This window comes from Pinus tabuliformis, chromosome J (genome assembly GCF_031772625.1).
Source record: "Pinus tabuliformis cultivar Carrire ecotype Pingquan chromosome J, CPIR1, whole genome shotgun sequence".
NCBI classification, from domain to species: Eukaryota; Viridiplantae; Streptophyta; class Pinopsida; order Pinales; family Pinaceae; genus Pinus; species Pinus tabuliformis.
Window position 1 is genome coordinate 132,375,767 of NC_142295.1, and position 15,167 is coordinate 132,390,933.

The 15,167-nt window shown below is 37.6% G+C and overlaps 1 protein-coding gene across 1 annotated transcript; it reads left to right on the plus strand.

Moving 5' to 3' along the window:
* Nucleotides 1-5,443: 5,443 nt before the first annotated feature.
* LOC149225974 (putative arabinose 5-phosphate isomerase) lies at nucleotides 5,444-10,529 on the plus strand. Its single transcript, XM_089377356.1, has 3 exons — nucleotides 5,444-6,754; nucleotides 9,267-9,490; nucleotides 10,135-10,529. Exons 1-3 carry the CDS (start codon nucleotides 6,107-6,109, stop codon nucleotides 10,289-10,291), a joined length of 1,029 nt encoding a protein of 342 aa, XP_089233482.1. The 5' UTR covers nucleotides 5,444-6,106; the 3' UTR covers nucleotides 10,292-10,529.
* Nucleotides 10,530-15,167: the final 4,638 nt, after the last annotated feature.

The following is a 15,167-nucleotide window of genomic DNA, read 5'->3' on the forward strand; positions in this document are numbered from 1 at the left end:
ATGTTTACTTGAGGGTTAAACCCAAGAAAATCTCTTTGAAGATTGGGTCATGTGCCAAGCTGGCACCACAGTTTTGTGGACCTTTTTAGATCCTTGAAAGGATTAGACCAATAGCATATAGACTGACCTTACCTCCACTAGTAAAAGTCCATGATGTCTTCCATATTTCATTGCTTAAAATATATGTACAAGACACTAATCATGTTATTGATTGGATTGTGTTATAGGTGGAACCAGAGGGAGAGTTCCAGTCGGAACCACTACACATCCTGGACCGAAGACAACGCATGCTCTAGAATCGAGTAATAGAGAAAATCAAAGTGCAGTGGAGGCACTTTGGGCTTGAGAAATCCACATGAGAAATGACTGACCTGATGACAGAAACATATCCTTTCCTATTTTATGAGTGAAGCAAATTGTAAATGTTGTACAAATCTGTTTGTATAAAGCTCCATATCAACTATGTTTGCTTTGTTTAAGGCTATTGAACACCGAGGACGATGTTCCCCCTCAAGGGGGAGGGGACTGTGATATCCCTTGGTTAACATTTTCCCTTGTTGTAAATACTTGTAATTACTATAAAATGACACAAAAAGGGACACATATTCCATTGCTTGAGGAAGAGGTTTGCTTGAGGAAATGATCATCTTTTAAATATCAATCCTAATTAGCTGAAAGAGATTTAATGTGTTGATTATGCATTGAATGTAACTGAAAGAGGAAGGACTGGTCCAAGTTTCTTTAAGCTCAAACAACAAGCAAAGAACGTGACAAAATTAAAGAGTAGCATGGGTTGCGCTGTTAGGACATGATAGTTGTGTGACTTGTGGGAAGAACAAGGTGGTTAATTCGTTAGGTGACTGGAAGGCGTGTCATAGGGGAATACATGCTCCCTCTTGGGGTCGCGCACAGAAGCGGGGGAAGGTCTTGGCAGTGAACATGACGTTCAAAGCTACAACACATGGGAGAACACAGAGCAGAGAGAGAGATGGAGTGGTCTCTAACATTGAATGAAATCCTACAAAGAAAAGAAGCACAATTGAGAAACCTTCGGAGGAAGCCTTCTATGTAAATGGTTTAGAGAATGTGGCTTGCTTGCATGGTTGAAGAAACCACTGGAAGTCGGTGTGGCTTGAAGACCCTGCTAGAATGAAAGGACTTACCTTGGTGCCTGTGAGGACTGAAATAACCACCAGGAGTTGCCTTAGGCTAAAACCCTGGTGCTTGACTTACCGATGAACCACCATGAGAGAGATTCCTTTACCATCGACAACTTATCCATTGATGAACCTTCCTCATAGTGGATTCCCTTCTCTTGAAAGTGAGCTAAAGTTCTATGTATTGTAATGTGTTGGTATGAACATGAATATGCCTGAACAATACGATCGACAAGCGCGTGTAGCTGGTTGATGAAGGCAATGTGGCTCGGTGGTGGCTTGTTTCAGCTATCTTGTTGGTTGAAATCCTCAAAAGCACCCCACCTCAAGCTTTGGAATTTGGCTTGGGGGTGATAACTACAAGTGAGAACTGGACGCAACTATCTATGGTTGGGTGGAGAGTTGTAGTCTCGATCTCAGTTGCTTAACTTTAGTGTTAAATTAAGATAAGTGTTATATGCTTTCCTTGTTGTTGAGTTCTCATTGAACTATTAAGTTGATGTTGTACTTGTTACATGACTACTTATGGCTTTTTGTAATGGAAAGGGAATCATGTTTTCGATGCATGATATTATGTATTGTGATTTTGCATTGGTGATTCCATCCATGGAATCTGAACATGAATACTCATTCCAACATTATTTGTAAGAAGATTGGTTGATCTTCTTGCACTTGGAAGCTTAAAGTTTTGAAGCATGTTCCTTTGGCACTGTGGCCTTACAATGATGCCTTCACACATGAGATTATATGCATTAATGCTTAACTTAATGTTGTTGCATGAGGGATAATTTGTTCCCTGAGCTCAGAGGCTTCAAAGTTATGATGAATAGTCCTTCTTGTATGCATGGTTACTTGCACTTTTATGTAGGGATTCTTAGATGCTAATACACCCTTGTGAGTGTGGGAAGTTCTCGTTAAGAACATTATGCCCTGTTGATTGCTTAGTTCCTTATATGCTTGTTACAGAAATGGTTGAATTCCTTGTGTGCAATAAGGATATTGGATAAATGATCTCCTGGTCAAAAGGGCTAAATATGCCCCTGTGTATGCTTCAGAAATTAATGGAATTGGTGATTGACATGCACTGTTTTCATCATTATTGTCATCACTGTGGGTAAGTGATGTGTATGACTATCAACTACATGATTGTGTGTTGAGTTTCTACCGAGGAGGTTGACTAAGACTCCTGATCTTGGTGAGACAGCTGAGGCTCTCCCTTCAACCTATTGTAGTGTTAATCCAACTGGTGGATCTCATATAAAACCACTAGATTCAAGATCGAGAATACCGCTCATGGGCCAAGTTCTAGGAAGAACCACCAAGCCAAGTTAGGCTCCTTTGCATTGGATTTATGTAGGATGAACAACACACACTTTCCATGTCTTGGTTAGAACCACTGTGACCTCGACTAAGAATATGTAATTGCGTGCAAAGTACAAAGCAGGAGAAAGACATGAGGACATATCCTTAGCTTCTTAAACATATCCATAAGCTTAGAAGGCTCATTGGGTCGCACGATGGTGGATGGGAAGGCCAGGTTGCTAACCATACGACCACAATGCATGATTGAGTGTAATGCTAGCATAACAAATGACTAAGATTTTATGTGAGAGATTAATGGTTGAGAGAGAGTCGAGATGACGTATGCATGGAGGATTGCATCCCGAAAGCCACAATAGGTGATATAAGAGAAATACCTCGACTAACAAGGACCAAGATGGTGTGGTAGGGCTTGTAGTGTGGTGAAGGTTGGGATGACGTGGAAACCATGCATTGGTTGGTAGAAGAATCAAATCCCATGCAAGAACACTTATCGTTGCATTAGGAAGTGGAAGGTGGGACCCATTTACATGTAGATTTTTGCCACTGTTGACGGGAGAATTTTTGTCCCGGAGTCTGTGTCTCGGAGGTAGCCATGCACAATGCTCAAGGGAGAGCTAGGCTAACTCAGTGTCGGGCTGTCATGGTAGGAGCAAAGGTCGTTAGAGCTAACAAATGGGATTATTGTAGGTGTGAAGGTGTGGACTTGTTGGGACACGTCAACTTGGAAGGGCTACTCCAAGGAAAATTTGAAAGCACAAGTGTTAAGGGCTGGGGTGATAGGCCCAGGTAACGAGAGGTTTGTCGAAATTTAATGACCCATTGAATTGGGTGAATATATATATATATATATATATATATATATATATATATATATATATATATATATATATATATATATATATATATATATATATATATATATATATAGACACATACACACACACACACACATAATTGATGCATAATGTGGGGGATTATGGAAACCCAACCCATGAACATGTAGTTAGTACGCCCACACCAAATGGCATTGAGCAGCATGGGGGCTTCACTCAATGAATCTATGTCATATCGCATGCGTTCGTGGCATACTAAGAAATACCCCTTATTTGACTACATATTGGAAAATACCTCTAAAAATCACATTATTTAACCCCCTACCAATACAAACCCAATACACCTTCCCAATTTAAAAAACCCCTACTTTCACTAGATATTGTCGGTATCCATTTTTTCGTTAACATTTTTTTATACCCCTTTATAATATTTCATTAACTTCGAGCTCCCTTTTTTATACTTGCCAATATAAAAACCCTTACCCCCTATATATTCCCCAATATATTATGTCATTTTTGCCTCAATAAATATCCCCCAATATGAACCCACGTGCTATGGTATTGCTTCCCTAGTGAAGCCCCTGTGTTGAGCGGCTAGCTAAGAAAGTCACGTGACTTCCATGTGGCAGGACAATGACATGACTTTCCCTAATTCGTTAGAGATTCAAACAGTCCTATTTCTTGATCAGAAGGCTGGATTGTGGTAGAATTTTATGTCACCAAAATCGTCTTGATGAGACAGTTGCAATGGTGATGTCCATCTGAGGCTTTAAGCTAGTCGAAAAGATTGAAATTTTTAGACCTCATTTCCATGATGACACCTTGGATCTTGGGTCAACATAGTGAGCACCTCCTTCTAACCTGTGTTTTGGTGGGATTTAGGATGGGGTGTGTTACAGTGTCAAAAGAAAAAACTTAAGTCTTAGCTTCGTCACTCTATTTAGAACTCGGTTACAGGCTTTGTACACAATATTATAATTATAATCTTAGGAATAAGCTAGAAACTTATGTTCAATGGATATACACTTGTGAAATCAAATCAAAATCAAGTGACTTCCTTTTGCTGCATATATACATATATAAATTGGTGGTGGTACATGTACATGTTGTCCTTACGTTTAAATTTTTGTTTCTTCCATCTTTGTGCCCGTAGATGCTTGAACTTGGTATCATTATTATTATGCATTGATATTAATTGCTTCATTGTTTACACTAATAATTGTATTTAATGTTTTTATAATATTTAATCATTATATATATCCTGAAGTAGATAAAAATCTTAGTTGATCTTTTAAAAATAAGGAATTAAAATTCGTATATCTACAATAACTTGTCTTCCCATAGTCCAATCATGAATTTATTGTGATGGGGATAACGTGTCTTCTCATAGTCCAATCATGAATTTATTGTGATGGGGATTGCTAAGTAAACATGTAAGGGGACATAGTGACAACATAATTATATCCTTCTCTGCGTACAATGTATCGATTTTTTTTCATTTGTTTCATGGAAGTGCCAGCTACACTTTGTAGAAGGAATAATTCCATCTTCTTGTCTGTAGGCAACTATCTCACACACACAGACCCACACGACACAATTGTGAATGTACAGGGAGGACACAAAGGTACAATGAATGGTGCTAATACGCCGCTCCATCAAGGGCACAAATAACCTAGGTGACATCATTCTGCATTGTCCAATAAAATTTCAAATAATTATTTATAAAAAAAGTTTAAAATAATAATGAAATCATTATATGTAACTTCAAGTTTAAAAAGATAGATATTAAAAAATCATACCGTCAAATTCATAGACCCAAATAGATACCATATGCCTATCAATATTTATCAATTATATAATTTATATATCTACACTAATTAACCACTAATACAACTAAATATTTTAAATATTTTCAACATTAAAAATTTGCATAGTAAAAACTCTACATTCATTATTTATCATCTTAAATTTAATTTCATATAAAAAAACAATTTAAATTCCTTAATTTAATTTTAAGGAGAACTTGTTATTTGCTGTTTTGTGCTGGTTGGTTTTTTTTCTTTCGCTATATAAGTGCACCTATATATCACAACATGTTAATTGCATGTCGTAAACGGCGCATGCATCCCTTATGTCGGCACCAAAATAGTTGGAAGTTTGATTTTCACTTTACTCGACCCTTCCTTATTGATCTTCTGTTTATATGAGTTAGTTTTTGTTTAATTAAATCTCATTGGAAATTTTCCAATTCGGTATGATTAAAGATCTCATGGAAAATTTCTAATTGGGTTTCCCAATGTGAATAAGTCATTCTGAAAGAGACTAGGGATGAAATTCGTTGAATCAGAGATCCATTTACCGAGGCACCGACAACATGTTATGGAAGATCTCTGTCAAATGCATTACTTTTAATTGAATACCAATCAACAACCAATCTGAAGCACACCAAATTCAATGGTTGCCTCGAGCATGCATTCAATTCAATTCAACAATCCATTTGTTTAGACCGCTCTGAAATCCCCAATCTGAATCCACACCCAATTCAATGGTTGCCTCGAGCATGCATTCAATTCAATTCAACAATCCATTTGTTTAGATCTCTTTCAAATCCCCTCATTCCGATCCAGTCCCAAGTAAAATCCCATTACCAGCGTACCCAAATCAGCGGATCTCGGAATCTGCACCCCACCGGTACCCTTAAACATGTCCTCATTGTAGGACAAGGTGCGCTTAACTAAAGGGCACTGCACGCTTAGACTGTAGGGCACTCTGAGCTTTCGCAGTTCTGCAACAATGGGGGCATTGCCTGAACCAATGGGCAACATCACAGAGACCAATGGAGTTATCTCTGCAATTGGCACCACCCAAATGCAAAAACTATTTGAGGAGCAAAAGAAGCACCTTGATTATTTCTTCTCCAATGTTGAATATGGCCAATTACAGGTCTTCACTCAAGTTCTCATGGATGCCAAGGGAGTCATATTCTTCACAGGAGTGGGCAAAAGTGGGTTTGTTGCACAGAAAATAACACAGACATTTGTTTCAACAGGCACAAAGGCTGTTTTCCTGTCACCCACAGATGCCCTCCATGGTGACATTGGCATAGTTGGGCCCAATGATGTGCTTGTTCTTTTCAGTAAGAGTGGTACTACAGAAGAGCTTCTAAGGCTTGTTCCATGTGCCAGAGCCAAGGGTGCATACTTGGTAGCTGTAACCTCGCTAAGAAATTCTCAACTTAGTAATGTGTGTGATATGCATGTGTATCTGCCAGTGGATAGAGAGCTCTGCCCATTTGATCTGGCTCCTGTTACTTCCACAGCCATACAAATGCTCTTTGGGGACACTGTGGCTATAGCCTTGATGCAGGCAAAGAATTTGACGAGAGAACAGTATGCTCTCAATCATCCTGCTGGTCGGATCGGGAAAAGGCTCATCTTCAGGGTAAGCAAATTCCCGTTTTCTTTCTTCTTCTTATGCCATATCAAAGTTTTCCCTCCTATGCCTCAGTTTGTATTCTGTAACAGCAAAACATACAGAAGTTTTGATTTTGATTTTGAGCCGGCAAAGCTCAGGGATAATATGTAACTTCATGCTTAGTAGGCACCCACATTTTCATTGTGCCTTGAAAGGTTTACACTTGCTGCATTACCAATTTTCAATCATCATGATCTATCCATGGAAGTAAGTTGAATGGTAAAATCCCATTACTCTACTTCCGTGTCCCCTGAAGAAAGGTCAGACATTACCCATACAGGCCTCGATATAATCAGAGATGATGAGCATAGTGAGGGGAACCATTCTTGTTAGCAGTTTTAATACATCATATGAGGGTTCGTTCCAATTTCCAATAACTGTTTAGCTATTAACTCCCAGTTAAGAAGCAGCTACCTGTTTGGTTTGGGAAATATCTGGCTAATTGAGGATATGCAATGCAGTTGTTCCAATCTAGTCTCTACAATCCTTTAGGCTGAGATATACAGCAGTAGATGCATATGAAGATGGCTTTTACACCCCCAAAAGGTCTATGCTGCCTGGTTTCAGTATAAATTGTGATATAAATGGTGGTTACAATTTTCTACATGCTCATTGGGAGCTGGTTAGGGCCTGTGATCTAAAAATCATCCTTACCTTTTAACCGCATTTAATATCTACTGGGTGCGCTCCTTGAAATGGCACATGATCGAAGTTCTCTTATTGGAAGTATGGATTTATCCAAGTTGGGGTCTTGTGATTAGAAGAAATTCCTATCAGAGGTCGTAATAACTCAAAACAACTAGGTAATGGTAAGTGGTTGGGCAAATCCTTTTCAGGGGTCTCTGGTGAAGCACTTGTCAACTGCAGCCTTGATTGTGCGGTGGTGGGGGGGCGACCTAAAATGTATTCTTTAGATGGTTGGGCAAGTTTTTTCAATACAGTACATACGCATGCAAATGTATTTGTGTTGGAAGCAAATTTCAGGGAAAACTTTGGTGATTAAAATCATTTAAAAAATTCTTAAAAGTTGGCCAATTGACAATTAATAGCAGATAAAAGTTTCTTTTGTTTTTTCATGTCAGTGGCATCTCTTCTGCTTTTAGAGTGATTCCAAAGGTTGACAGGCAAATGCGTGTCTCCCAAGCCATGCAGGGCCTGCATTTAGAAATTAAGGTTCATCACCTCATGATCAAAATCTATCCCACTGCATAAATTTTGATTTTCATTTTATATCAATCACTTCATAAGACTTGGACCTATGTAGCTCTTTTCCTAAATATGAGAGTATTTTAGGACCAAACGTTCTAAATCTTACATTGTAATTTATTCCCTTTTCCTGCCATTTCTTTTTAATTCTCTCCCTGCAATGCACTTTGGCCAACTTTATTATAAGGCCCATCTAAAATATGTATCAAGATCGCTAATCCATTCATATGTAAAATGAAAACTATACATGGGAGGTGAATGCTCAAACAGAACAGATGCTTGCCTAACTTGACTCCCTTTAAATATAGTAACATGTGTAAATATTTTAGCCCAATTTTGCTTATTTATAAATTCAATTTTGAAGATGGTCACTATTAGTCACCTGGCACGTAATAGTTAACAATTACTTTTTGACTTGATAATGACTTACTGTTCAAATTTGAGACGTTTGGTTGTGAGCCAGAACCATCAAAATCTGAATATTTAGTAGTCTATATAATCAGACATATTTCTGCAGCTGTTCCCGTATAGCCTCGAAAGCTTTCCTTCCAAGATTATGTGTGATATTTTCTTCTACCTCCGGTCAATGATAAACATGTTTGTAATCATACAGTTGATTAGAGTCCAAGCATGAAATGCACTTTGGGATGATAAAGCATGCTTGGTATATTGATTAATGGAACTTAGAATGAACCTTGTGATTTCAACTTTCTGCAAAGTACAGTGTAAACCCTAATACTCAAGCCGATTAGCTCAATTTTTGAGGGCCTAGACCTCTTTCACCCTAAAGAGCTTAATCTTGATTAACATTTACCATTCTTCTAAACCAGAATTGGTATAAGACTTGGGAAGGACTGAGCCGTAGCCACAAGAAAAACTGTTATGCCAGATATTTGCATCTGTAGTTGAATGACCCTAAACAATGGGAACCTGGGCCTTATGAGTTTTGGCTCCTGAAGATCATTTTTGTTCCCTTTTAGCTCTATGAAGCATTTTTATACTGATTGTAATTCATTTCCAATCTTAACTGATGGAAACGATTTTCAAGCTATAAGAAGTGAACAAATGCAGGCCTAAATCTGCTGCAGTATTAGTAATTGAGTTGAAGTTAGCTTATTTATGTTGGAAATGCATTTTTAATTTTTTTCCTCAAATGTGATTGATCCTAGAACTCCATCGTTTCCAGTCAAGGAAGTGTGCTTGCAAGTCACTATCTCATTCCATTGTATGCTTGTACTAATAGTCTAATAGTGCTGATTTCATTGTGTTACAGGTGCAGGATGTGATGAAGAAGCATGATGAATTACCTCTGTGTAAGGAAAATGACCTAATAATGGATCAGCTTATGGAGCTGACTAGTAAAGGATGTGGTTGTCTGCTAGTTGTTGATGAAGAATGCCACCTCATTGGTACTTTTACAGATGGTGACTTGCGTCGAGCCCTCAAATCTATTAGGGAGGGGGTATTCAAGCTCACCGTGGGAGAGATGTGCAACAGGTGAGTACATTTCTTTTTTTCTCTTGGACAGATGCTTCTTGTATCACAACAAGGCAAGTGTGCACCTCCCTAATCTGGGAGTATATTCAGTGAAGTTAAGCTGGGTTACAACATTCAACTCTAACTCTTTTGGCTAAAAAGCCATGGGTGGGGTATATCCGTTCCACCAAGGTCCCTGACCACAATGAACGGTCCTCTTGCATGGATGCATTAGGGAGGGGGCATTCAAGCTCACCTTAGGAGAGATGTGCAGTAGGTGAGTACATTTCTTATTTTTTGGACATATCCTTTTTGTATCACAACAAGGCATGCATGCACCTCCCTAATCTGGAAGTATATTTAGTGAAACTAAGCTCAGTTACAACCTTCAACTCTAACTCTTTTAGCTTAAAAGCCATGGGTGGGGTATATCAATTCTTCCAAGGTCCTTGACCACAATGAACGGTCCTCTTGCGTAAGTGCACTGGTCCACAAGGTGCAAAGTAGATTTGAACCTTGGTGGGGGTAATATCACCACCCCTGCTTTACCAACCAGCCAACCCCCAGTTGACTCATTCTTTCGTTATTTTTATTTAAGAAGCATGCTTGAATCTTGATGCTCTACTAAAGACGAGATTATGTGCTTGTTTTTTGTTGCTTTTCAGGAACCCAAGAACTATTGGACCTGATGCAATGGCAATAGAGGCCATGCAAAAGATGGAGTCTCCACCATCGCCTGTACAATTTTTGCCTATTGTCAATTATGACAATGTTGTCATTGGAATTGTCACCTTGCATGGATTAGTTTCAGCTGGTCTATAAACTTGCTTGCAGAAAATAATGCAGGAGCGTAGTTTGCAGATGGCTATTTTTTATTCTTTGCAAGTTTTTCTAGTGGTCCTATGACAACATCCTATATTAGCACAGATGGGGCAAATCATTCATTTTTTGTTTTAATGGATTAGGAATTCAATCATTCATTATGATTCTCAATTCATGTAATTCCATATCTCTTATTTACTAGTTTATATTTTATGAATGATATGTAGCTCTTCCTCTTTGAAGCAGTGTTTTCTGGAAGCAAGGTGGATAAAATTTATCAATATCCAAGTTTCAAGATTTATCAAATATTAATGGTGGCATGTTTGTCTTTTGTTTGATGTTCCTTTTCAGTGATAGTTTATTTTAGATATTCAGTTCATAATCTCTTTCATCACCAGTTGATGTTCGGGGATATTACTGTTTATTTTTTCATGTGCAGTTTGAGATCCACGGTTTAAACTATGATAATAAAATTATGTTCCCTAACTATGATTGCATCTTGCCTATTAAAGTCCAGATAATAAATTCTATTCGCCATCATTGTTTACCAATTTGAACTAAGCCTCAGGACATGAAAAGTCCTTTATGTGAACTTATTTTCACTTGTTCCTTCACAAAAGATTTTGGAGAATGGAATCAATATGTTGAACTCATTCGAGCATATTGATTAAAAGATATGTCTGTACCATGAAACCGATCTTCTCCACGACTGCATGTTTCTTCCAGTCCAGTGAAAATGCAATTTTAAGCTGTCTTGTAGCAGATATTCCTGCATTCAAATTCCTCAGTCACATTGACACGTACATATTCCTAAGCAATTTCTTCTAATCCACATCGGATCTATTGTTCAACAGTGTTTAATAAAAAAAAAGGTTCTAGCAAAGGATCAAGATTTTCTTGGGGCGGATGGGGTTAAAAAGTGTGGACTTCACATGCAACCAGTGACTTGCTATGTAATTTCATGTTGAAGGTAAACCTAGAGAACTTAATGACCTTTCCGCAACAGTTCCCATGAACAGAAATTTCCTCATAGTAGCTTTTATACGACAGCTTCTAAGGGAAAGACCCTCCAAGCTGGTTGGTGTTGACCCTCCTAGGCTTGTCAGTGCATACCTCGTAAGCCACAGTGAGAATGGTTAGAAAATCAGAAAGGCAGAAAGATTTTCTTTATGTTGATAAGTACTTGTGATATTCTTATGTTCTTATTTTATCTTAGTTCTCAAGCAATTGCCAAAACCATAACACGAAGATCAAAGGCACCAGATGTAGGCGGACAGTGAGGAAGAAACCCATATCTAAGGGAAAACCCAATCAACAACTCTTTCTTTAATACTTTCACGAGATGATCCAAGACTCCTTGACCTAGACACAGACTTCTTGCAACCACCAAGTCAGCTCTTCCTTTCTTCTGCAGATGATAACCTTCCAGCAACAATTTGGACCTAGCATTTCAATCTTACAGCAGTAGAATTTCGATTTCCCTAGGAACAAAACTTCGACCCATTGGTAGAACTTCAACCTGCAGTAGAATCCTGTATTTCTACCCTAGCAGTAGCCTAGTATTTTCGCACGAGTGAGAGAGAGATAGCCCAAAAATTCAATCTCGTCTTTCCAAGCAATTTCCCTCCTCCTCCAATTTCATACTTTTTCTTTTGTTCCTTGTGTATCGAACTTGTGAGAGTGGATGCTCCAAATGAATCGAACTGCATTGTATTTATAACCTCTTCTGGAGTTCGAATTACCCTGATATAGGCGACCCGATCAGGGGAGGGCCGACTTGGTGTGGAGGTGACAAAGGACTTATTTGACTCAATAAAAATTCTTTTTACATCATTCAAAAGCCCAAGAAGGCTCTCATTAAATGGACAATGACTCTAGTGACTTAATATAATACCTAGAAGTCCAAAATGGGGGCTTTGACCTAAAACATGATGACCCAAGCATGAAACCCATGCTTTAATAAGTCATAGTAATAATAATAATAAAATATTTTTCTTTCTTTTGATAAATACATTTCACTATGACTCAAATACAATTATGAAGATCGAATCTAGTGACATTCTTCAACACTTACTCTTAACTAGGGAGGTATTCATAATTACACATCTCTATATAAGTACATGGAAGATCTCAAAACACATGAACTATGAAGAGTTTAGGCACACATGGTGCCACGGACTAGATTCCAAACCAGGGCAATCTATCTGGGTGGGACTAAGATGGACTAAAGCTTTCAACCTCTCTAGGTACCATCAGGCTTACTTGCTAACCATCAACCCATGGAACTAGGTGTGTCTCTATGACCAACACCACCCTCCCTACTTCGGGAACTAGACATCAACACACAGGCCGACCATATGTCCTCCTAGACAATGTATATTACGCAGAAAGCCTCAACACATCAAATCTCTCCTGATCAAACAGATCGGTAACATCAAGCATGCTTCCAAAACTTAGAGAGATTTACCTGATCATAACCCCAATCAACAACAACCTTTCAAATAAATAAGCAAAAACCTTTGGGGTCTTCAAACATCTTTGTGTTGCTTCACAATTTATCACAATAGGACTTAAAGGCTTTCCCAAACAGAAGTTTCTTCAATCATACAACTTCCTTTCCTACTTCACATGAAACAACATATTCTACAATCGGATCCTGCTTTCCTTTTTTCAGCAACACCTCAATATACATTCTCCAATTTCTTCTTCAAAGTATCCATCATGACTATAATATGCCCTCCCTCTCAACTTGGGAGATATACTTTCTAGGCTCCCTCTTGACTTCTTTCTATGATATTGGAGAATCTTTTATGGCTTCAATCCTTCTTATCAAAATCATCTTGATTATTATCATTCATATAACTTCCTTTATCATGGTTATTAATCAAATCAACTTTACTTTAAGATATCTTCAATGTTTTGAAGATTATGTATCACACAAATTAGATAGCAAGTACAACCAAATACATATATAGAAGCATGAACTTAACTATATGGAAGTATTAGACTTTAGACATCAAACACCTAACTTAGTTAGGCTCATAATCAACAAGAGATATGTTTTTAAACTTCAATTTCTTGCTCGGGTTTGGTTATAACCTCTAGATCACATCAGTAACTCAATCAAGATATCATTCTCATTATATCTAGGGCCTCAATATTTCTTCCAGAGATATAACATACTATGCTATAATATATTGCAAACCCTAGAAGCAATTTAAACAAGTATAGTTCTACAATGCATCCAACAACTTTATATGTAAGACTTCTACTATGATTTAATGCAAACCCTAGATTCCATACATGAGACGCTAAGCTTCAACAACACAATATAAGGTTTCAACAATATGATCAGCCTTTTTCTAAACCCTAGATTTTTTCATCACATCATATCCTAGAATGTCAAACTTTGACTAGGGCGTAGTTACAAACCCTAGAATTTACATACTATCAACGATTATGTTAGCACATATCTGTATCTAGGATTTCATAATCATGCACAAGCATATCAATATCCATTAGGTAAGATCAAGACACAAATATCAATACATTTAAAGTCAGGCATATAACGATCTTGATTAGGCTAGGGTTTTGATCATACAGACAAACATACACCTAGGGTTTTATTCCTAGGAGCCCACCCTAGATATTATAAGGGTTTTTCTCATAAACCCTATTTTTACCAAAGCCTCAAGGTTTAATAATTCAATACATAGACATTACCATCCAACCCTAAAGGACTAGGGTTTCCATAACAACGCTAAAACCCCAAACACAACATTACCATAAAAACCCCAAACATCAAAAGAAGAGTATTTTCTAGATTTAATCAGTAACCCTAAATAGACTAGGGCTTTCACATGTATCATTGACATACCCTTAGGTTAGGGTTTTACAGAGAACCCTTTTGGGTTCCATAAACATGATGATTTTTAATTAGGGTAGATTCAATCTAATGATCAATCACCCAAACAAGAATCTTTATGATTCAAAGGTCCCATACAAAACATTTGTTAGTAATATAAAACATATTTATTAGAATGAATGAATATACCAAAGCTTATGGTCTAAGACATACCTTCGAGTTAGACAAACCTTATAGGACATCAATACCAATAGAACTTCTATCATACTTTGTCTTGTGAGGTCTTCTCCATAGCCCTTGAGCATTTAGCAAGTCTTTCCTAACCAAGGAAAATATGAAAAGACATGTTATTAGTATCTAGTACAAGCACATTTGGATAGGAAAAAGGAAAACCAAATTAAAAGATAATACAAGGAGTAAGATACTTATCTTTGGAAAAATGGTGAGGGCTCCCTCTTAATCCAATATCGAGGGATACCTATAACTTTGACAAAGCAATTCAAAAATGTCTTTCCAAAGCATGTTAAAACTATAAGTACTAAAAATCAAAGAAAACAATTCAAAACTTTAGAGTAGAAGGATATATAGGGGATAGAGTCTCTAAGAGTCCTTAACAAATAGGTCTTTGACTTTGGATTCTTCCTTCTTGTTCTTTTTTTGTGGTCCTTCATCAACAACATTTGCATGTTCCTTTTCTCTCTTCTTATTTCTAGGATTCTCAGGACATTCGCTTGACAATTGTAGCATTCTATCTTGGATAGGTCTATCTTCCTTCTAGGCCCTTTAGACTTCTTGAAGGTTTCTTTGTTCTCGTGATGAGCGGAATAGGCATTTGAAATTTTCTCCTCTTCATGCTTCTTGGGCAGCCATTGGAGCAGCATTGAGGAGTTTGTTTGTTGCAGCGACCTTGAGGAGGCAGTTTGTGCCTAGAGGTATTTTTTTCACTTGTAAAAATTTGTTCTTGCTTCTTTTTTGTGCAAATCTAGAAATTGGAAAAAGTGTTTTTTGTGA